The sequence below is a fragment of the Panicum hallii genome, chromosome 6 (assembly GCF_002211085.1).
Source record: "Panicum hallii strain FIL2 chromosome 6, PHallii_v3.1, whole genome shotgun sequence".
NCBI classification, from domain to species: Eukaryota; Viridiplantae; Streptophyta; class Magnoliopsida; order Poales; family Poaceae; genus Panicum; species Panicum hallii.
Genome location: NC_038047.1, coordinates 16,310,962 through 16,333,709, shown reverse-complemented (window position 1 = coordinate 16,333,709; position 22,748 = coordinate 16,310,962). Strand labels below are relative to the sequence as shown.

The window sequence follows — 22,748 nt, the reverse complement described above, 5'->3', positions numbered from 1 at the left end:
TTGTTCAACAAATGCAGAAATAATGCTTTCAACATACAAGACAAAGCTGGTTCCAACATACAAGGAAAAATTATTCAAACATACACGGGAAAAATAGTTCCACCATACGAGACAAAACTGGTTCCAACATACAAAACAAAACTGGTTCCAACGTAGAAAACAAAACTGGTTCCAACATACACGACAATTATTCGAACATACAAGAACGTAAGCAAATAAATGGTTGAAACACAAGAGAAATTGATTTATGTGGCCTTCTTCATCTCGTGCTCCCTCTCAATCAAATCAAACCTTCCTTCATTTGTTTCAAGCGCACTAAGTATCTCTCTAAACTCAGACTTCATGATTAATAAGGTAGCTGTGTGCATCAAAGCAGGCTTTTTCTTGAATCCCACAATCCTCCACCATTCTCATGGCTTGTGCAATAGTTGGAACAGGGTTGGATTGTGGAGGAGCTGATGATGCTTCAAGACTTGACCCAATTTTATCAGCTGCACTTTCAATTCTCATGCATGTGTTCTTGTACATTCGAAAAAATGGACTCTTCTCCTCCTTCTCCTCAGTCGGACTAGATAATTTTTTGCGCTTCTTTCCTGCTGATTTTAGTTTCTCATTGGGAGTAATCTCCATTGTGTCCTCATCACTCGAGTCACTTTAAGAAATATCTCCTGGACATGATGCGGAAGCACCGATGACATGCACCTTTTCAAACAGCAGATGTAAATAATCAAGGTACTTCGGCCCCCGCTTTCGAAACCTGACATGGACGCACTTGATACCTCTCTCTGGGTTGTTGCATCGCTGTAAAATAAATTTAGCAAGGTCAGGAACGAAATATAACAAAGACAAATAGAATTCCCTTAAAAAAACAAAACTTAACTCACCGCAAGATGTTCATCCCACTACGTGTTAGAACAATCAACAGTTTGATTCGCATCATCCCATCCAAGCCCAGTGGCAGCATTTTTCAGTTCCATGAACACGGTGTAATCTTTTTTCATGTTGTCTAATTTATTCTTCAATTGTGACCTCACTAGCTTCAACCCGATTCTTGCAAGAAGCTTATCCTCAAGATTCTTCCAACCAGTTCTAGTAAAACAGCCATTTGGTCTATTCCCAAGACTAAGCTCCTTCTTGCAAATGTCAATGAAGTGATTCAAAGTGGCATCATCCCACACCGTCTTTTCACCCATCACTAATTTGAGGATCACAACTACTGTTTTTTCATCCACAAGCAATCGATGTATGCAGCATATCTCATATCAAAATAAAATTGTGAAGAAGCAATACATGTGAAGAGGAGATTGAATAGACGTGGAGGCTTGGGGAGTCCGCCGACGTGGGTAGGCCACCGGTGTGGAGAGTAGCATGAGGGAGAAAAGAAGATCCCGGGAACCAAAGCTCTGCAGATGCCAAAGTATTGGTATTGAGCATTGAAGGCAGAGAAACTAATAAATGTAGAAGGTTAGTCAATCTACCGATTTAAAGTGCTTGTGCATCAAATAGTATCATGTTAACCCTCTGTTCGTTTTAAACGAATGTTGTCAATAAACTGGGCATATCATGTTACCCCTCTATTAAGTACAATGAATAATTTGCTCAATGTCTGCTGGCTACAGGATGGTAACAAGCCAATTCAGGTTCAGAGTTCAGTATAGAGATTGGCATGAGTTCAATGAGTTCAGTGCAATTGATTAGACTGTGTTCTTGTCCTAGACATACACTTTGTTATGAATTGACGTGTTGATCCTTTACAATTGGTTATCAACATGCTACTTCTTTGTCGCCTTGCTATCAGTGTACTATTATTTGCAACTTACCAGTTCCTAAACATACACTCAAATTCAGTTTTGCCATATGTGTTGATGTGCATCTTACTGCAATTTTTTTCCAAGTCTGCCTTCTAGGTTTCTAATACGGAGACAGAGAAAAGTAAAGCTTTAAAATTATACTTTTTCAAGCATGCCTTCTTGGTTTCTAATCGTAGGGGTGACAGAGAAAAGTAAATCTTTGTGTATGATTTTTTGCTTGTCAGCTATAGAAAAAATATAGAGGCAAGCATGGTGGCAGCAGGCGCTTCAGGGTAGCGGGCAACATGGTGGAATTGTAGTGGGCTATTTGATAAATATTTGGTCCAAATTTTTATAATTTGCAGTGCAATTGTGTCAAAAAATTGTGCAGAACTAATAGCTCTATGAGTAAAAGTGCCATAAAATATTTTACAACAAAATTATTATATATCTATGCATTATAGTCGTAGCTCTATGAGGTTTAAATTTCATTGAGTGAGTGATGAATTAGTGTAGAAGACCAGAAATTTTACTGAACAAATTATCCTGAACTCTTGTCCTTCATGTAACTGAAGAGTGCAAGGGATGCAATTAGATAAATATGAATTGGACTATCATTTCTTAACTGGCAACATTATATGCATCCAAGATGGGGCTACTCTAGACTTAATATATAGAAAGAGTACCTACTTGACTGCACCTTTATGTAATAATATGATGACACCTGGAATATGAGTATGGTCTTCTGCTTTTGCTATGGTTGTAATTGATATGGTATTCATGGGATGGAAGGAGTGTTTTCTGATTTAGTCTCAACCAAAAACATCCTCTTCGTGCTACTTGGCATCATACTCGCCCATAATATCGCTTCCCATTTTTTTCTTTTTATGTGCTCTGTTTCTATGTTCATTTTTTGGGGGGTAAAGGATGCATCCAACAAGAGGCCGGGAAGCACACTATAGACGGCATGAATGAATTCATCATGATCGCAGATGTAAATCAACACGGTAATGGGGGCTCGACCGCTTGGATCATACCTGACTGTGGCCTCGGAGAAGCGTCGGTGCGGCTGGCGCTGGCGCAGCACGTGGAGGTCGCCGCCGGGGCAGAACTCGGTGAGGAGGCAGGACCAGCGGTCCTCCTTGGCGACGCCGTAGAGCCGCGGTAGGAAGGGGTGGTCCACGGCCTCGAGGATCTCACGCTCCGTGCGCGCGTGGCCCTCCTTGTTGCGCCCCTCCACCTTGGGAGATCTTGACCGGGGTGGAGGCGCTAATGGGCAGATCCACGCGGAGGGAAGGGCAAAGTGGGGGTTGGAGCAGCCGGGAGTGGCTCCTTCGCCGCGGGCGGGGAGGAGCGCCGCTTGGGTGGCTGCTGGCAAAGAGGAGCGGCGCTCGGCCGGCCGCACCTCGGGAGGAGGCGGTTGGGCAGATCGACGCGAAGGGGAAGGGGAACGCGGAGAAGCTGCTCGCGGGCTGCTGCGAAGACAAAACGCGCAAACGCGGCTGCGGTGCGATAAGCACGTCGGGAACGTCCGCCCTTTGGTTCTGCTGGCGCGTTCCAAACGCCAACGTTGGCCGCCGACGCCCAACCAAACGGAGCCATAGTCCGTGCGCCAACAAGTGACATTTGGGCTCCCATGCAGTTCGCAGACCCTTCATGATTTTTTGGCAAAGAAAAAGACCCTTCATGATTTATTATTAAAATACTTTAACTTGTTGAGTATGAATATGGAAAACGATATAGGTAGCATTTGTCTTGAAAAGGTTAATAGTATATTTTTCTGTCTTATAAATGTTTTAAAAAAATAAAGTTATGTTTTTACTGAGGTAGTTAATGCTTTGAGATGCATATAGTGCCATGTGCCGTAGGAAATTCTTTTGTCTTTTCTGATCGGCTACATCGGCACGGATTTGACCTAGATGAAACTAGCGGCAGCGTAAAATCGAAGTACTCTTGATTGTCACGGATTTGACCTAGATGAAACTATCGGCAGCGTAAAATCGAAGTACTCTTGATTGTAGCGAGAGGCAAATCGATCAGGTGGTAGAACCTATCGTTTTTTATTTCAGGAAATTAAACAAGGATGAGCGTGCCAGTGAACATGTCCCGTTTTAAAATTGGTCCCCTGTTAGGCTGTTAATACCACTGACACATGGCAGGGGGGTGCTGAACATGAGCAGAAGACGAAATCTTGCAAATGTGCCGCGGAATTGGATATGATCAACGAATGCCGTGCACGTTAGGAGGATGATGCAGATGCACACATGGATCCTGGATGCGGTCAAGCAAAGTGGCCAGGCCATCAAAGATTTCCAGTATGTTTTTTTTACTATTTGTATGGATAGTAACAAGGTACGCTTGCAGTAGGGTAGGGTATACAACGATCATATCAACTCAGACAAACAAAAATAATATTCGGTGACCGGGTTCGTTTCACCAACCTGATTATTGTTCCAGTTGACATCTCGAAGCTCTTACTCATTCGCACGCTACAACCAATTCATCAACTCCACACTGACTGACGACGTGCCCAACAAATTTACCGAATATTTGGCGAATCTGGTTGAACGACCCCTGAATTGTGCTTGAACATTTCGGCTGTGTGCCTTTCCGGGCATGTGCTTGAACCAACTTTATCCTAACCCACTTGAACGCCACTACCGATGGGCGAAACGTTGCTTTCATTCGCCTTCACTGGACTTCCTGCAGGCTGTGATGGGGACGGTGGCTGATAAAGCCTAGTGGCGTCTGCTGATCCATGCTAATCGAGCAACGAGATTCCTGAGATAAAAGGGAGAAAGCATGGAAGGAGACAGGTTAACACAAAGTCAACTTTCACCAAACTTGTGTGTCACAACTCACAACTCACAACTGGCAAATCAAATGGAACGAGATCGAGAGTGTTCCAGGTTGCTGAAGTGGTTGGGCAAAACTTGTTTAATTCAACTGGTGCATTTGAGTTGAACAAACGAGCAACAAAAAGAAAATTAAACTGGAAGGGAAACATCAACGAAGTAGGAATGTTTGGTACTGAACACATGGCCTGCAGGTTGATGACGCTAGTTGAACAGGTCCAGACTCCAGACTTCCAGAGAGTTTAATGGCTTACCTGAAGCGCTGTTGAGAGGTTGGATGTGTCGTAGCTCGTTCAACTGGTGGAGCAAACGGGGATTTCGCAATGCAACCGCATAGCAGGTTACAACTTACAACTACTACATATACTTGGGCGCAATTTGGGCATCTGCTTGTGGTTTATTTATTTATCAATTATAAGAGGTCAAGTACATATTTTAGGGAAGGTTCAAGAGCAACTCCAACAATAGTTCCTAAATCAGACCCTTCGAATGCTAAATTGAAGCCACCTCTATTTATTTTTTAGGGGCTTCTAAATTTATTTCAAGTCCAGCAATAGCCTTCAATTTTCTAGAGACACTCTAGGAATAGAGAGTGGATGAAAAAATTTGGAGGCCTCCGATCCCCAAAATAGACGTGCTTGATCCTCTGCTCATTGCGCTTGAGGTGCTTGCTTGTCACGGCGACAGACGCTGTCAATTTGGGACACCTCAGTCCACTCGATTTTGTGGGATCGAGCTGTACTGAATATAGAACGAATATTTGCTTGGAGGGATGGCTCCATCCCTACGCTCGCAAAGCAAACACAGGATGGGATGGCTCATCCCACGCGGCTCCTGAACCAAACACGACCTACCTTGTGGATTTCAGAATAGGAAACCATAGAGAGAAGATTTTCGCACTGAACTTCTCAAAATGGTGTAGGTAGATTAGTTTGTGACTCTATGTAGTGGTTTTAAAATATTGCAGCTTTGCTTCATTTTGCTTAGATCTCACACTATTAGTTATACTAGTTAAAATAGTGTGTTGATGACCATGCTGAAATGAAAAAAAAAACTTTTTCTTCATAATACACATTGATCTTCATTTTCTCGTAGACTATATTTCCCATGTCAATAAGAAAAATAATCACGTTGTGATATGCATGTGAGTCCATTGTTTCATTATTTATATAAAAAAGATCAACTTACAAATTGGAAGGGCAATTATTGGTTGAAATGACTTATACCTTTCTTTTGGTAATTTCCCTGCTCAACTGTGTAAATCTAGAATTAATGTGGATAATTTTCAATTCGAATGTTGGAACGGTTCTAAATTTTGGGAGTTGCTACCTATCATCCGGGTTATTTTTTATTCAGTTATCAATCACTTTTTAGTCCAATAGAATCTTGACATGTCACTGGTACATCAAATATGAAAAGTGATTGATACAACCGCTGAAATCACTCAAAACATACAAGATAACACAACAATAAAAAAACGAGTGATAGTGAAAAGGAAATCACTCAGATTTCTCTCCCTTCGATTTTGATTGATAGCAAATGATTGAAAATTATTACTTGACATAAAATTATTAAACAATAGATAGCACAATACAGTACATCTTAAAAAAAAAGATAGCACAATACAGTACTATGCACTTTTATGTTGGATGTCTCTGAACAGATTCCCCATTTAAACCTCGCCCAAAAAAAATACTTCCCCATTTAAAGAAAGGACCATCACAATAAATTGGGAAATTACTGAGAGACTGAACATTTCTACACACTCCAACAAAACAGAACCACAGACAAAAATTATAGCGGGGAATGGGGGTCGTTAAATCCTCCAAATCCTTCTCACACCATGCCTGGGGTAACTGCGCCCAAATTGCAAAAAAAAAAACCCACTCCTCCACCCAATCGCTACAGCTGCACAAGACATTTGATCCTATTACAAATAACTAACCCTTGAATGAAAACTGATGGCACCTCCACTAACCCATGAATCCACAAGCAAAATTACTGCAAAGTCAAAATGAAGCCACGAACGAACTGAAGAATGAAGAGGGTCGACCGCGAGATATCTGGCTGAGTGAGGAGCAATTGAGCTGCTCATGGTAGGCAGAGGTAGATGAGGGAACAATCCGCTCTAACCTTCGCCGGCGCTGACCACACCGTCTTCCGCTTTTGTCGCTGGCGCCGACCACGCCGTCTTCTGCTCCGCCGCCGCTGTCAGGAGCCCGGCGGCCTCTCACGAGAAAATAACGCGGCCACCCACACCATATAGACAGCCGAGCTAACGGGCTGTGGGCCAATAAAAGCGAATGGGCCATCAAATGAAACAAACAAACACAAAGCGCTACCCATTTTAGCACCTGATACACGAATCTTGAAGGAATCAAAGCCATAGAAAAGTGAGTGAAAATAACACAGATAATCACCCGAGGGATGGTTAGAAATTCCGTAAATGTACCGGAGCGTGCTGCTAGAATGTTTGAGCACAGGTCCCTTGCCGATTACATACTTCAAAAACGAAAAAAAAATAGCTGTACAGGTAGACCACGACCGTTGCAGCTGGCAGGGACCGAAGGCTCTCAAAAAGAAAAAAAAAAAGCGTGCAGGGACCGGACCGGAGGGAAAGGGAAGAGAGCCGCGCGACCACCAGCAGGCCGTGCTGCGCAGGCCGGCCGCGTCGTACTCGTACCCGGCCTGACGACGGCCTGGTCGGCCTGGCCTGCCGCTATTGAATTGGGTGGCAGGCACCGGCGGAGCAAGCGGCCGGGGGCCCGGAGCAACCATCCATCCATCGTTGGATTTTGCTTGTCGTCGTCATGCACGCGAGCTGACGGGGATCCACAAAGTCCATGAGGCTGGAGCCAACGTGGCCACGGCCCGTTCCGTTCCGTTCCTCGCAGCCGGCCGAGTCCGTCCCCAGTCCCCACGGCCACACCACTGCGCGCAAGTACGCCACCGAAACCCTCCGCCGCCCGAACCCTAGCCAATGCAACCAATCTGATCCGCGACCTCGCGATCGATCGATTGATCCTCTCGCGGCGATCCATGGAGGGAATCCGCTGCGCTCTGGAGGAAGCGTCACAGCAGGAGGGGCCTGATGCAGAGCTGAAGGTAACTGAGCGCGGCCGCCCCGTGGAAGCGGAGGAGGATGGGCAAGAGGAGGAGCACAACGGCGGCGGCGCGGAGGAAAAGGAGAAAGACGGCGGCGGAGGCGGCGCCGTAGGGAGGCGGACAGCGACGACGACGTGGGCGGCTGGGACCAGAACGCGAGCTGTGCCTGCCGTTCATCGGGTCATGGGATCCGCCGGTGCACCAAGGAGGAAGCGGAGGAGATAGCCTCGTCAGCCGAAGAACGGAACCGTCAGCTGATGAGAGAATGGTGCGAAATGGCTGAGGCTAACAGCAGCAGCAGCACTCCCCATCTGCCTGCGTTCCCTCTGTCTGTTCTTCCGGAGGTGACTACGTGGTGCGTCTCCAAACACGAGTGCTACCACCGGGAGTACTGGACCGAGATCACCTCCGAAACCGCGGCGGACCATCCCTACTTCAAGCCCTGCGAGATGATGCAGGTCTTCTCCCTCAGGTTATCGACTCCCGCGGATCATCCTGCCGACGTCTACGGGACCTTCTCCGTTCGTGACGGCTGGGAGCCGCTCCCCAACTACCTGTTCAAGCGACCAAGAGATGATCCGGCCAGGGTTCCGGAGGGCTGCTCGTTCCTGCCGCTTCGCAGCCCCTGCCGCGGGATGTACGTGCTGCAGTACGTCTTGCTAGACGTGGATCTCTGGATGAAACAGGAAAGGGACGGATCCGCTGACAAGCTGCTGTTTCGTGGGTACGTTGAATTAATTGAACGCCATTCTGCAAGGATACCGATCGAAGCTGCGCGGACGGATCCATGGCGATCGTCATGGCATCGACATTCACTATGCTTTTCTCCCTAACGGCATCGAGACTGTCATTCAGGTGCTCGCTGAAACTGGACGTCTGTCGTCAGGTATGAAATTCAGTGCGTCGACCAGAGGTTTCGCCGATGATGTGGTTTCGCTGTGCGATGGCACCTTTTGTGGAACCGGGACAGTGTTCGAGCACTTCATGGATGTGGATAAGCGACAGGAACTGCGTATCGTTCTGGAAATGGATGGCTCGCAGTATAGATGGGCTTTCAAGGCAGGAGTCGGAGTCCTTGCAGCGCCTCAGCACCCGGTCCCTGGTTTTTCTCAGTATTTTGCCATGAATGTATCCTTTAGAACAAGGGGCAAAGCAGTGTCAGGATGGCAGTGGAGCTGCATCTGCTATGTACTATCCACCAAGGCGTATCTCTAGGGTGTAGGGTGTACTATCCACCATGTAGCAGCTTCTTTTTTAGAAGAGACCATGCAACATTTGCCTTTTAATTTGGAGAGTACTGTGATGGAGATCTTCAACAAGTTCGCACTACAGGAAAATAGCCAACTTCCGACGGCTAAAACAATCTTTCGACAGCCCCGTCGGAAGATATTTAACTTCCGACGGCCGAGGACACAGCCGTCGGAAGTTATCTATCTTCCGACGGCCTCAGACAGAGCCGTCGAAATTTACTTAACTTCCGACGGCCACAGACAGAGCCGTCGGAAGTTAAGTAACTTCCGACGGAAAAAGGGCGGGCCGTCGGAAGTAGAGGGCCACCGTTACCCCCGCCGGGCTCGCGTTTTGTCAACTCTGTTTTCTTTTCCCCGTTTTTCCCCTGCTAGCTGCGCCGCCAGTTGCGCCGCCGCCCCCTAGCTCGGCCCGCCCGCCGCGCCGCCCGTCCCCGTGCCGCCCGGCCCCGCCGCGCCGCCCGTCCCAGCGCCGCCCGGATCCGCCGCTGCCCGGCGCCTCGCCGCCGCCCGGATCCGCCGCTGCCCAGGCCGCGCCGCCCCTGCCGCCGGGCCGCGCCGCCCCTATCCCCATCGCGCCGCCGCCTCCGCCCTCGGGCCGCGCCGCCGCCCGGCCCCGCCGCCGCGCCGCCGCCCCCCGGCCGCGCTGCCGCCTCTGCCCCCGGCCGTGCCGCCCGGTCGGCCCCCCCGCCGCCCGGCTGCCCCCCCGCCGCCCGGCCGCGCCGCCTGGCCCCGTCGCCCCCGGCCCCCCGCCGCCCGACCGCTCCGCCCGGCCCGCCGCCGCCCGATCCCCCGCCGCCCAGGTTAGTGCAGCACCGTCGGAAGTTAAATAAAATATTTTTTTGGATATGCATATTATAGTAATTAAACACTAATCGCTTAAGTTTAGTAACTAAAGCTTTATAATTATGATATATCTAATTTAAAACTAATCGCTCAAGATAACTATATTCTAACTTTGCAATTATTTAACTTAAAGTATGGGTGAGGATCGATGATGAATGTACGAAGGTTGGCCTAATTTGTCAGATAAATGGATAGTGCCGAATGATATTCAGGTCTACCTCGAAGGTCATAGAGGACGTGATCCTACAAATCCGGATCAGTTATGCTCTCAGGCAGCTACAGAGCGTCTGGTATATCTAAATTTACAAAATTAGCACTATCGAGTTGTCATAAAACAATCTTATGTAATTGTGTGATTTTGTTCTTTGAATGCGGCATATGGTGACCAAATGATTGCTCGATATGGAGAGGGTTATGACTGGAGAAACGCGCCTATTGATCCTGAGGCCGTTTACAGTAGTGGTGGTGGAAAACCTCATGCCCGGTTAGATTTCTTTAAATTTCAATCTAATTTTATAATTTAAGCAAAAATACATATTTTGAATTTGCTATATTTGGTCAATATTTGTAGGTATCCATTATTCGACAAAGTCATTGACTCGAGTCAGGTGCCGTCGCGTCAAAGAGCAGGATCGTCGCGGTCAGCAAGTCGTAGCACAAGTAGTGGCGACGACAGCGCGGAGGTTGTAAGGCTGCGTGAAAAAGTAAGACAATAGGAGCTACAGCAGTAGTGGTTCCAAGCTCAACTTGCACAACAGAATGCAATACTGCAGGTAAATCTTAATTGTTACAACTTAGGTTAAGTTACATTCTTACTGACAAATTTGATCTTTCAGCAAATAGCGACCCAACAGAATATACAAGTGCCACCACTAGTACCTCCACCTTTTGCACAGGCCGGTTGGCCATCAGCTTCACCTCAGGTATGATAGTCAAGGATTCAAATGTTAGTTCATAGTCATTGCAAAATATGGTCACTCTAAATAAATATTATCCAATTAGTTATCCAATTAGTTATCTTTCAAACTAATCTTGTCCATTTATCTTTTATAGCCTTTTCACACCCCACCACCTAACTTAGCGGCACCGGGAGACTCACACGTTGATCCAACATCGAATTGGGCGGATCAATTCATTGGAAGTGCCGGATCAATTCAACCAGGTGATGGAGGTGGCCAAACTTAAGTGAAACATTATTGTTGTATGAATTTGTTCGATATGATACTTGTATGAAGTTTGTGAACTTTGATTATGAACCTGTGAAGTTTATGTATGTGGATATATGAATTATGTATTTGCGTGCAATTTCTGATTGTGAATTATAATCTTGGATGAAATTTGATTATATATAATGTTTGTGGTTGGTTTTGGGGTTTCAAGTTGTGCTGTCAGTGTGGGGAAGCTTAACTTCCGACGGTTTTTGGGCAGCCGTCGGAAGTTTACTGGGCTTAACTTCCGATGGCCACGGACGGAAACCGTCGGAAGTTAAGAGACGGCCCTCAGTCGCTGTTTGCTGGCTAACTTCCGACGGTTTTAACGGGCCGTCGAAAGTTAATAAACTTCCGACGGTTTACGGTTAAGCCCTAGTCGAAAGTTAGATAACTTCCGACGGTGTAGCGGTAACTTACCGTCGGAAGTTACCAGTTTTCCTGTAGTGTCGTCTGGAGATTAAAAATACAGTGCTCGTGCGCCAGTAGAATGTGATGTGCCGAGTACATACGCCCTTCGCTGCACGCGCGTACATGCGTGCGCCGCGCACATGAACAGCAGCGGCAGGCCGCCGTACAGATCCCTTGCCGAATACTGAAGCAATTTTTATTTGAAAAACAGCAAATAGCTAGATACTGAAGAAGTGAGGCGCGCTCGTCACCTAAGTGAGGTGAGCGAACGGAAAGGTACTATATGCAGGCGTTATGCGCGGGTTAGCCGGGTCGTGCGCTCGTGCCTGACAAGTGACGACGACGGGGCCTGGCGGTCCAGTACCCACGATAGATTGAATCACATCGGCCGGTGACACGCACCGCACACGCCGCGGCTGATGTATGAAGGCAGCCCGTGACCTGGGGCGCGAGCGGTACGGTGCCTGCAGCCGCCGGCTTCGTGATGGGACGCAGGTCGCAGGACCAGGCTGCGCCTGGATGGAGCGGGGACGGGACCGGCGCGATGACCACCGGCGGCGCTCGGCATGCACGGACGGAAGAACAGAATCGTTGAGGCGGCTGGGCTGGAGACTTAGACGGAAGAAGAGGCCGGCCTTACATAAAAAGGCTCTAAATTAGACAGCCCAGCACCGTAGTGGCACGCACGGCGCTATCCGCACCGCACAGCTCTAAACCGTCCTGAACTGCAAATGTACAGTCAGACTTCCACACCGCACAACTCTATCCGCTCCCCAATCCTTCCGTTCGCTAGAGGGAATATGCAAACCTAGCGCCTGTCCTCTCCACCGCAGCAGCCGCTCCTCTCGCGGCAGCCCTGCGAAGTGTCCGCATCCTCCCTGACGGCATCCTGGAGTAGCCGGCAGTCTCCCTCGAATCCGAGGGCATTGGGGAGGGAGGGGAGGAGGAGGCATTGCCAGCCGGAGAGTTCAGGGGCGGGTCAGCGAAGGGGGCCGGTAAGCATCACCCACCCTGTCATCATCGGCGGCGGAGAGAGTTGAGGCGGGCACAGACGGACTTGGAGGAGAGCTCTACAGTACGGTCGTCCATTCGCCATCGACACAGAAGGTAATCCCTATCCTTACAGTTTCAGTTTGTGCAGCCTCTAGATCTGGAGACACTCGCATGCCGTGGCCGTTGCGACCCGCCGCGGTGGCCCCGCCGTCCCTGCCGCGAGCCACCATGATGGCCCCACCGGCCCCGCTGCGAGCCGCCGCGCTCGCCCCGCCGGCCCCTGCCGCGGTCTCATATTCATACTGCAACTGCCAGATTTCATTTAAATTACTGCAGCGTTATTGTAGCAATTTTCTGAATCTCTTATATCGTGTAACCATACGACCTCCTATGTTTAACAAGCTACTGGTATTTTATTAGCAAATGGCTGAGCAGATAAGTTTCAATTAATTGTGTTGTTAGGTTTCAGTGCCCAGATCTAGGTCATCCCTAATGCAACTTTTGGCGTGATTGCCAACTAGCTATCAACTGTGCTACGGAAATGAAATTTAATATCATTATTTTCCGACAGATACTGTGCTAGGCTAATTTAGAAATGCTAGGACCAGCACACCCGCTGCTTAAAAAATTCGGATGTTCTTCTGCTATACTCATTGTACCATTTACTTCATTTTATTGCAGGATGAATCCTAATAATTGTGATGAAGCTGGTGACGACGTTATCAGTTTTGGCTAGGGTCTTCCAATGCCAGGCTTCTATGGAGGGTGGAACCCAGGGTTGCAACCATCTGCTTAGCAGTACCCATTTTTCCAGGGAGAGTGGACCGCAGCTCTGAACCAAGGGTTCATGCCACTCCCAACTCCAGCATCATCTCCTGCACCTCATGATCAAAATCAGCCTGTCGCTGCAACAGTCGAGAGTATTGAAGCAGCAGTGATGAAAGAGAGTCAAGGTGATGGGGAAGGAGCATCGGTGGCAGCTGGTCGACGACGCAAGGTCGTACCTAGTCGCAGCAAGTTATCCAACTTCTCCCCAAAAGAAGATGTGTTCGTTGTGAAGTCATGGTTGGAAATTAGCTGTGATCACATTATAAACACAGGGCAGAAGAAGGAGGGGTTCTGGGCTAGGATTACAAGCTAGTATAATAACAAGAGGGGTTCCTTTCCTGAGAGAAGTTTCAGATCGCTGTAGAGTCGTTGGGAAACTATCAAGGCTGAAACGAGTAAATTTGCAGGGCACATGGCAAATGTTCTTCGAGACAATCTGAGCGGGATGAGTGATGCAGATAAGGTGAGCGATCTAACCATCCTTTTATTAAAAAAATCTAATCTGTTATTGGCATTTGGTTTGAACTACATTTTGCTTCATAATTCTAATATTGTGTACCCTTTTTGCAGACCTCTTTAGCTCTAGCTAACATTGCAGACATCGAACAATACCCGTTTATTTACATGCATTGCTGAGATTTGCTGAAGGACGAGCCTAAGTGGAGGGAGCTCAACATCAGAGGGGCACGACCTGGAGACGACGATGCAATAGCCGATCACATTCCCACAGCCGCCACCAACATCGATCATGACCCGGAGGCACCGTCTTCTTAGTACTCAGGGAGCAAGAGGCCTATGGGGAGGGATGCAGCTAAAAGTGCAGCTAAGAAATCAGCCTCTTCCTCTCCGTCAGATTCATCTCAGTATGTTTCAAAGTTGCAGGACCTGTCGATACAAAAGATTTCAATATGGCAAGAAGAAAATGCAAAGAAAGGCTCTCGCTATTAGCAAATGGCAGCCATCGAGTCATAGAGGTACAATGAGGTGCGCCAACACAATCAGCACATGGCAGCAATTGAGGAAGAGAAATTGCGGATCATGCATAAGAAAGCTGACATACTACAAACACACGATGAAGAGCGCATCCTCGGGATTGATTTGGATAAGTGTGCTCCGCCCCTCGCAAGTACTATGAAAAGAAACAATAAGAGATACTGAAGAACATTGGTGCCAATTTAGATGACAGTGTAGACCCTTAAACTAGTGTTGCAATGTGTTGCATTGAGGATTGTCCTAGTTGAGGCTACCTTGCAGTGGCTGTGTTGTTCTATTAATAATTGTGAACTCCAGTACTAGTTTCTAAAATATGTATCTGTATTAGTTTATGAAATATGTATCTGTATTAGTTTCTGAAATATATTCTCTGCCATTAGGAAGGTGACTCCAGTGCTAGTTTCTGAAATCCATTGTGTGCAGTCCTAGCTGCATTGCCTAAATAAACAAAACTACACGAGCCACATACAGAAAACTGCCATATAAAAAACAGATTGCCCCATTATGCACAAGTGAGTTGTTCGGGCACGGTTGGCATCCTGTGCACCGTCCGGCATGACGCGACCTCCTTTCTTCTTCTTCCTTTTGTATGTCAGCCCGGTCATAACAAATGTTCCTTCAGCGGTTCCTGAAACAAGAATGAATTCAGATATTTATTTACTTCAGTAACATGCATCACAAGAATTCGGAACCCATGTTGCAGTACCTAGATTAAGATGAACCATGCCTCATCCATCAGTGTTCGATGAAATCCATCTGTAACTGGCTATGGATGGCAGTATTCTTCAACTTATGATGTTTATTATGTACTCTGATCTCTCTTGGATTATGGTCTGGTATGGAGTAGTAGGAACCCCAACATTGTCGTAGTCCGAGTTCTCCGCAAGTTTCCCTTCATCCTCGATAATCATATTATGCATAATTATGCACGTTGTCAAAATATCCCTAATCTGTTCACGATTCCAACCATATGCAGGGCCTCGAACAATAGCCCACCTAGACTGAAGGACACCAAAAGTACGCTTAATATCTTTACAAACCTTTTCCTGCTCCTTAGCAAAGTGTGCTGCCTTCATATCCAGAGGATGGGAAACGGTCTTTAGCCGGCCAATTGAGCTATATACCATCAGCAAGATAATAACCCATGCCATACGTGTGACCATTAATGGTGAATGATACCGGAGCTGCTTGGCCTTTCAAATATGCGGAGAAGACGGGCGACTTTTGTGGCAGAAACGCCGAAATTAATCCGGCTTAAGTGCGCTAACCATCACCATAGAGGCAATCCGGGCTAACACGCACTTAAAACGGAGTAAAACGACAGTCTGTTGGGTAACATCCCGATGCAACAACTGGAATTTCGATCGAAACAATGCATACATTCAATCCACACGAAGGTGAGCCTAGAGATTACAACAATCCACAATTTTGCACATCACAGAGTTCAACAGGAATTATTATTACAAATCAAGTTCAAAAATATTCATAGGCAAGTACTTTTAGAGTTTAATAGTGCAGCGGAAAATAAACGATCTTTCTAACGACGATACAAGATATCATAATGAAGCCCGTACATGACATCATTCAACGTTATTATCGTTGGCCGGGGACGCATCCCATTCCACCGTCCAACTAGAAGGAAGAGTACACAGCCAAGTCAAACTAGCAACCATATCCTCAAAGGTCTCGCCTGAAAATAAAGCCACAAGCAAATCTGAGTATACTAATACTCAGTAAGGCTTACCCGACCAGTGGTATATACTTAGCCGACTCCTAGACATGCAAGGCTTTTGGCTGAGGGTTGTTTTTGCCAAAAAAGCATTTAAGAGTGAGTCCTTACTTTCAAGTTTAAGAGTGAGTCCTTACCATTCTAGGCAACTATCCAAATCACGTATGGTGGAAAAATAATTAACTGAGCACCCAACCATATTAATCATCATCATTGTTCCTCTTCTTACTCTATGTGGTAAAAGGGTTAATCAGTCTCAATGACCGCGAGAAACGGAAGATTCGAATTGAATTTTTTAACCTTGCAAGGGAAACCTAAACACACGTCATGTGGTTACTCACAGAATCACACGTGCAACTTTTTCCATTTATTCCCGTTTTATGGATCAGGGCTGCTGTCCTCGAGTACAGAGGTCCATGAACCACGGTACGGCGCTGGGCCGCAGCTGCTCTTGCACTCACCATGTGCCCATGGGAACGGTGTCAAGACAGTGGAAGGTATGTCCACGCACCGGTACGCACCGGTTCAATCAGGTACTTAAGCTTACCGATTACCATATTCTCGGCAAGTGGTTAGTACGTTCAAAAACTTAACCACCACACACCGCAATCTTAATATTTTTGCTAAACAGACAAGGCCTCAAACATCAATAAGAATATCGTAACATAGCCCCGTCCGTTGACCTTATCATTCCAACATACGTAAAACAAGCAACTCCTATATCTCGTGAGTGACAGAAAATCACTCAACTTTTACCGGAGTCCTATTAGCATGGCAATCTAGCGACCAACACAGACTAGTGTTTATATCATTGGTACTAGGATCATGCAACTAGGGTTTCAATCAACTTCTAAAAACTTAATGCACAATACCATATATAAATAAAAGTTGCATAATTTAAAAGTAAGGGTCATGCTCCGGGGCTTGCCTTCCCGAGCAAAGCTAGTCGTGGGCTCTTCCGAACTTTGGTTCGGGTCTTCAGCAGCTTCATTTAGATTAACTTAAGCTTCACGCTGCTCATTCTCAGACTGTGGCACCAGCTTGTAGGTTCTGTCGGCGAGAGTCGTCGATTCTATATGAATGCATATGTATGAATGGTTTTAATGGTACAAGATAAATAACTTATTTCTCTATAAAGTTGTAATTCAACAAAACTCAAGTTAAGTAGTAAAGCACTTCATTTTCTTTTCCTTGGGCAGTTATTTATCGAGTATTTATCTGGATTAGCTAACTTCATTAAGTAAGTGAGTGATTTTATCATTTCATAAACTGTCATTTTCAAAAAGTAAACATGGATTAAATAAAACTACTTGTAGAGATAGTTTCTAGTGTTGGGATTTTTATTTAGAGCACATTACTTAAGTACAGACTCACTGTAAAATTTTTAGCAATTTTCATTTAGCAGATTAATCATGAAATATATATTAAACAACTACTGTTAGGATCAAGATCTATTTATACAGAACAAACCATACAAGAACTAGTGCTCAATATTTTATTGAGTACTTCTAAATTTATGGTGAGTCTACTATAAATTTTTTAGGTTTTAGTGTGCAAGATACAGAGCATAGAAAATAAGTCAAGATACATCTATATTAATCAAGATTTATTTCTACAGGCAGTTCCACAAAGTTTCTATATGTCAAACTTTTCTAACATGATGATCTACTCAAAGGTAGTCTCTGGTTAAAATTTCTTATTTTTCTAAGCACCAAAACTAGTTACTTTGATTTAATGTATTTTTTCTTAACTGAACACATATGAGCAAGTTAGACAGAAGTAAAAAGTTCCAAACTTTATCCATAGCATTTATGCATCAAGGTTACTCTACTTTAAAAGTTTTAACCTTAAAATATCAGTAGAACAGCATGAGGAAATAACTCTAGCAAAATAGCACATCAAACAAGCTCCCACAAAAACTACTCGGAGAGACATGTTCTGGCCTTGAAATTTTTACATAGGTCTAAACAAGCAGAGACTAGCTTATAGTCCTAAAATCATTCACAATAATGTCCTAAATCAAGAGATACATTTATGGACTATTTAAAACAAGATTAATTTAGATAAAGTTTTAGCTTGTAACTAGTCATCCATCTATGCAAAAGTAGTCGAGTTCATCAAGAGGGTCACAAAAAATTTTAGTTTGCATTTTTCTGATTTTTCTATAATTTTAGATTGATTTTAAAAGTGACAGCCTCTTGAAAGCAAAAGTACTCGGGTTCTCGCAGATAGGTCCGTGGATCTAGCAAAAAGGATCCTAAAAAGAACTTGGCGATTGCAATATAGTCTCTAGGCGGGGCTGGGCTGTTCCCAGCCAAAATCCGGCGAGGGAACTAGTCGACAGCGAGGGGAAAGGGGTGAGGGAGCACGAGGAGGTTGAGGGAAACCTGTTGGTGTGCTCGTTTGGGGCTGGGGTGGCCGGAGTTGGGCTGCTGGCTGTGAGCAGGAGCTCAGGCAAGATGCGGGCGATAGGCGGCGGTGGTCCGGCGAGGGAGGGCGGCGTGGGGAAGTTAGGGAGAACTAGCAGGTCGAGGGCGACCCGTTTAGAGCCTCGGTTTGGGCGGAGGAGGAGCGGAAAGTGGGGCTTGATGGCGAGATCGAGTGGCGGTGCTAATGACGGGGTGGTGGTGGTACTCGGGCGCGTGTGAGCAGGGGCTCGGGGCAGCCCTTTTATAGGTGCACAGGGAACGGGAGGTGGAGCTGGGTGCGACACAATGGAGGGAGGCACAGCCGGGACAAGGTCGCAGCAAGGGCGCGGCGTCGCCGGCGCATCGTGGCTCGGCCGTCGAGAATCGACGGCAATGTGGCGTGCGCATTGGGCATGGGTGGATTCGGGGCATGGGAGGGCGATTTGCCCGCGGGTCGGTCAGGGCCTATCGGGGCGTTGTCCTTTGGCGCAGCTTGCCGACGCAGGAATGCCCCGCTGCATGGCGGTGCTTCTCCGCCGGCCGGAGCAGAGCAGGGGAGGGGAGAGAAGAGAGAGGGAGGGAGAGAGAAAAGGACCAGGATTCAAATTAGATTTTCTCAAAATTTCATACTGAAACTTGAAAAACTTTGGAGACAAAAGTTGTATGGAATTTAAAAATCTACAACTTTTGTTTTAGCCAAAAGTTCATTTGAGCCATGGTTTAAAAGTTATTTTAAATTCAAGACTACTAGGATTTGAATTACTAGTCATTTCTTGTGTTAAACATTTGAATTTGCAAATGGTATTTGAAGTACTCTTTGGAAGGTACTAAAATATGAGTGTGCTTTTATGCTAAATTTTTCAAGAAAAGTGGAGCATAAAAAGATTGTAAACACAAAAGAAAAAAATCTCACATATACACATACATACCCATGTTCATACACATTCATACACATGCATATGACCACACATAATTGGATGTGTTGTTTCAATAAATCTGGGTTATTATGCATGATGCTATGTTTAGATTTTCTTGCTTAGGGTTCTAAACACCTAGGGTGTTACAACTTTTGAAGGACATTAATATCATTGCAGCTGCCTAGCACGCTGAAATAGGCATGCCCTATCCAAAGGTCATGCGAAGCTACCGCCTCAAGTATCATGGATGGATGCTTCCCACGCCCTGTGAACATGCCTTTATATGCTGGGCAATTGCGCCACTCTCAGTGCATACAATCAATGCCTCCAACATTCCTAGAAATCCACGTTGCTCTCCAATTTTGAGAACCCTGCTACATCTTCTGCGTTCGGAGCACGTAGGTAGTACTCCCCGAACACAGAAATGATAGCCCGACAAAAATGGTGGAGAGCCTTACGAGCAGTTGACTCACCAATACGGACATACTCATCTACAACATCAGCAGATAGACCATATGCAAGAATGCGAATAGCAGCAAATGCCTTTTGCAAACCACTAAGCCCAAGACGGCCGATGGCATCCTCCTTTTGCTTGAAGTAGGAGTCTGCACCTTCAATCGCTTCGACAAGGCGCTCAAACACATGGACACGCATTCGAAACCTGCACACAAAGATAAGGTCTGTCAATGTATTGCAAAGTAACACATGAAGCAGTCCATGACTACCAGATTATAGAAACACACCTTCGACGGAACTGGAACGCCGAGTAAACAGGATTGGGACCAAAGTAGTCAGCACGGATCCTCGCATCCCCGACTGCATGATCCCTCTGTCGTATCTACTTTGGTGGACCATTTGAACGACATCTACGACGAGAGGGTCCAGCATTCTCGAGCTCAAACGACTCCGGTACCTCCAAGTAGTCGTCATCAACAATCAAATGAAAATCATCTTCATCCTCCTCTTCCTCTATCACCCACGTTCTACACATGGAAGAACCAAAGCAGCCTGCCATGGCCGTGAAGGGAACAGGCGATGGGGGTGGACAGAACAGGGACCTCGATGGAGTGGAGGGAACAAACGATGAACCCTAGCAGCCAGCCATGTCGAGATCAAATCCGGCTATTTGGACTGCCAGATGGGGCAGATGATAGCTCAAATGGATGCTTCTAGGCCATGGCCACTCGTAGCTACAAGGAATCGATGAGGAGCTCACCGAACAGGAGGAGGAGGAGGCTGCCGGGCCCCCGCACCGAGAGGAGGAGGCCGCGCTTGGAAGAGGAGGAGGCCGTCGGGACGCCGCGGGCAGGGAAGGAGGAGGGGAGGGGAGGGGAGGGGAGGGGAGGGAGGAGAGAGGGGCGGTGGAGAGCAGCGGGTTGGGGCGGGAGGGAAGAGACGGTTGGTTTGCCGACGGAGATAGAGGCGTGGCGGCGGCGGAGAACTGCGTTTCACTCATCTCTAAATCGGCTCTGACGGGTGGACCATGCTCATTTAGAGGTGAGTTTAGAGACGGTGCGGTGCGGATAGCCTAAAAGTTGTTTCAAAATGAATGCACTGCATGGTTCAAAAACAAAAAAGGGCTTCAACTCAATTTGAGAGCACCACTAAAATACTCATCTTCATCCCTAGCTCCAAATGCGCGTGCCATTGAACCCCCTGATATGTTTTCAGCTACCAGCATCTCTTCTTCATTTTGGAGGGCATATGGGCCTGTGATTAACCATTGCATTCTAAGCAGACTGATATGGGCTCGATCCAGGACGGTCCGCCGCGAAGGACAGATTCTTTTCTTCTTCTTCTTCTTTTTGGCGAGGACTACATTCCTTTTTTTTTTTAACAGCCACCGCCCGGAAGAAAGAGGGAGAGGAGAGCGATGCGATGGCGACGGCAAGCAAGGCGGCGGCGTGTGCGATGGTGGTCTGGCCGCCGGCCTAGGATCCACGTACGTGCCCCAGGGCAGCAAGCCGCAGTGCAAGTTTGACTACTTCGTGCTCGCCCTACAGTGGCCTGGCTCGGCACCATCTGTGCCTCCACCTGCCGTCGGCAGCGGCAACCCTCCATGGCCCTGTAAAAGGAAGGGGCGTATGGCTGGACGACAGAGCTAGGACGGAGCCAACGCCTCCACATCGTCTACCCGGTACGTCGTCCTCTGTGGCATCTTGGAAATCCGTTCGCTTCTGTCGTGCCAAGAGATTTTCAGGCTGGTTAGGTCAATTCGTTAGGATTGAAATCCTTAACTGGATTCACATGGTTAACTGCTGGGGGTTTGCTTCCTTTTGTGTTAAAATTTAAATGATCTAGCGTGTAATGTGCAACAATAATGCTCATTCCAAGTACCCTGATGAGATGATTTTGATGGTAACAGCCGATAATTCTTCTTTTTGACTGTGTACAAGAGAAGTGAAATTGGATTACCAATTTACCATGCGAAAGTCATTGTGTTTGGAGAATGCCGCAAGACACTGCTCCTGCGAGCTATATGCTCGAGTGAATTTTATGTGCGTACGGTGTATTTTGCTCTACCATATAACTAACACAGCTAACTTTTTTTTTCGAGTTATGTCATGACCATCGGAAAAGTAGAGGCTTTTTTAGGAAAAAAAATGGAGCGTGGACTCATAGCTCCAGAATCTGCAAAAGTTTATGACATAACTGGAAACTGAATCAGTTGTAGAAGAGGTATGCACTCTCCTGAGTTTTGTAGATGCATTTTTGTTACCATTAGACAAATATGGAATTGCTGTTCCTGCATGCGACACCAATTTACTGTAAAAATTTTGGGTTCTTCATTACTGCCTCTTTATAAAGTTTATAAATTTTGAGACATTTAGCTATATCTCTCAAGTCAAAAAATTTTCTGCTATATATCTCTATAGGATTATTTCTCTTCACGGGAATAAGAACAAAATAAGGTGTTGCTTCATAGAATATGCTCAAGTTTCTTTAGTCCCTGAACTATTAAATAGGACATTTAAGTCCCTCAAATTTCTTTTTTGGATCAAATTGATCCCTAAGCTGATTTGTCATGCCATATGCTCTTGCCATGTCAGTGATGGGTACCCTATGAATGAGTAAGCTTGGTAGAATAGTCTATTTTACCCCTTTGATTCACCGTGCATACCTATTATAATAGTTGTGCGCTAGATATTATTTATAATTGGATAAAAGATAATCGCGGTGACTTGGTGACTCATCAATAACACAAGTTTCTTGTAATCTATCAAATACTCATAGAGTATTATTTATAATTGAACGAAACAAGGGGTACGATAGATGAGACAATGATAATATGCTGACTCATCCAAGAACAACCAAAGCTGATATGGCATGAACATGTGGCATGCCACATCAGTCTAAGGACCATTTTGATCCAACATGTAAAGTTGAAGAATTTACGTAGACTATTTGGTAGGGACCA

At 46.3% G+C, this 22,748-nt stretch overlaps 2 protein-coding genes and 1 long non-coding RNA gene across 3 annotated transcripts; 2 read left to right on the top strand and 1 right to left on the bottom strand.

Moving 5' to 3' along the window:
* Positions 1 to 7,452: 7,452 nt before the first annotated feature.
* LOC112898032 lies at positions 7,453 to 8,989 on the top strand. The gene has a single exon (XM_025966448.1). The coding sequence runs from the start codon at positions 8,008 to 8,010 to the stop codon at positions 8,581 to 8,583; it is 576 nt and encodes a 191-aa protein (XP_025822233.1). The 5' UTR covers positions 7,453 to 8,007; the 3' UTR covers positions 8,584 to 8,989.
* A 1,522-nt stretch (positions 8,990 to 10,511) lies between these two features.
* Positions 10,512 to 11,114, top strand: LOC112896302. The gene is made up of 3 exons (XR_003229415.1): positions 10,512 to 10,616; positions 10,680 to 10,766; positions 10,897 to 11,114. It is a non-coding gene; the product is annotated as an uncharacterized LOC112896302 (long non-coding RNA).
* Positions 11,115 to 19,666: 8,552 nt separating this feature from the next.
* Positions 19,667 to 20,345, bottom strand: LOC112898150. Its single transcript, XM_025966534.1, has 3 exons — positions 20,244 to 20,345; positions 20,074 to 20,159; positions 19,667 to 19,991 (listed from the first exon to the last, which is right to left on the bottom strand). Exons 1-3 carry the CDS (start codon positions 20,343 to 20,345, stop codon positions 19,667 to 19,669), a joined length of 513 nt encoding a protein of 170 aa, XP_025822319.1.
* Positions 20,346 to 22,748: the final 2,403 nt, after the last annotated feature.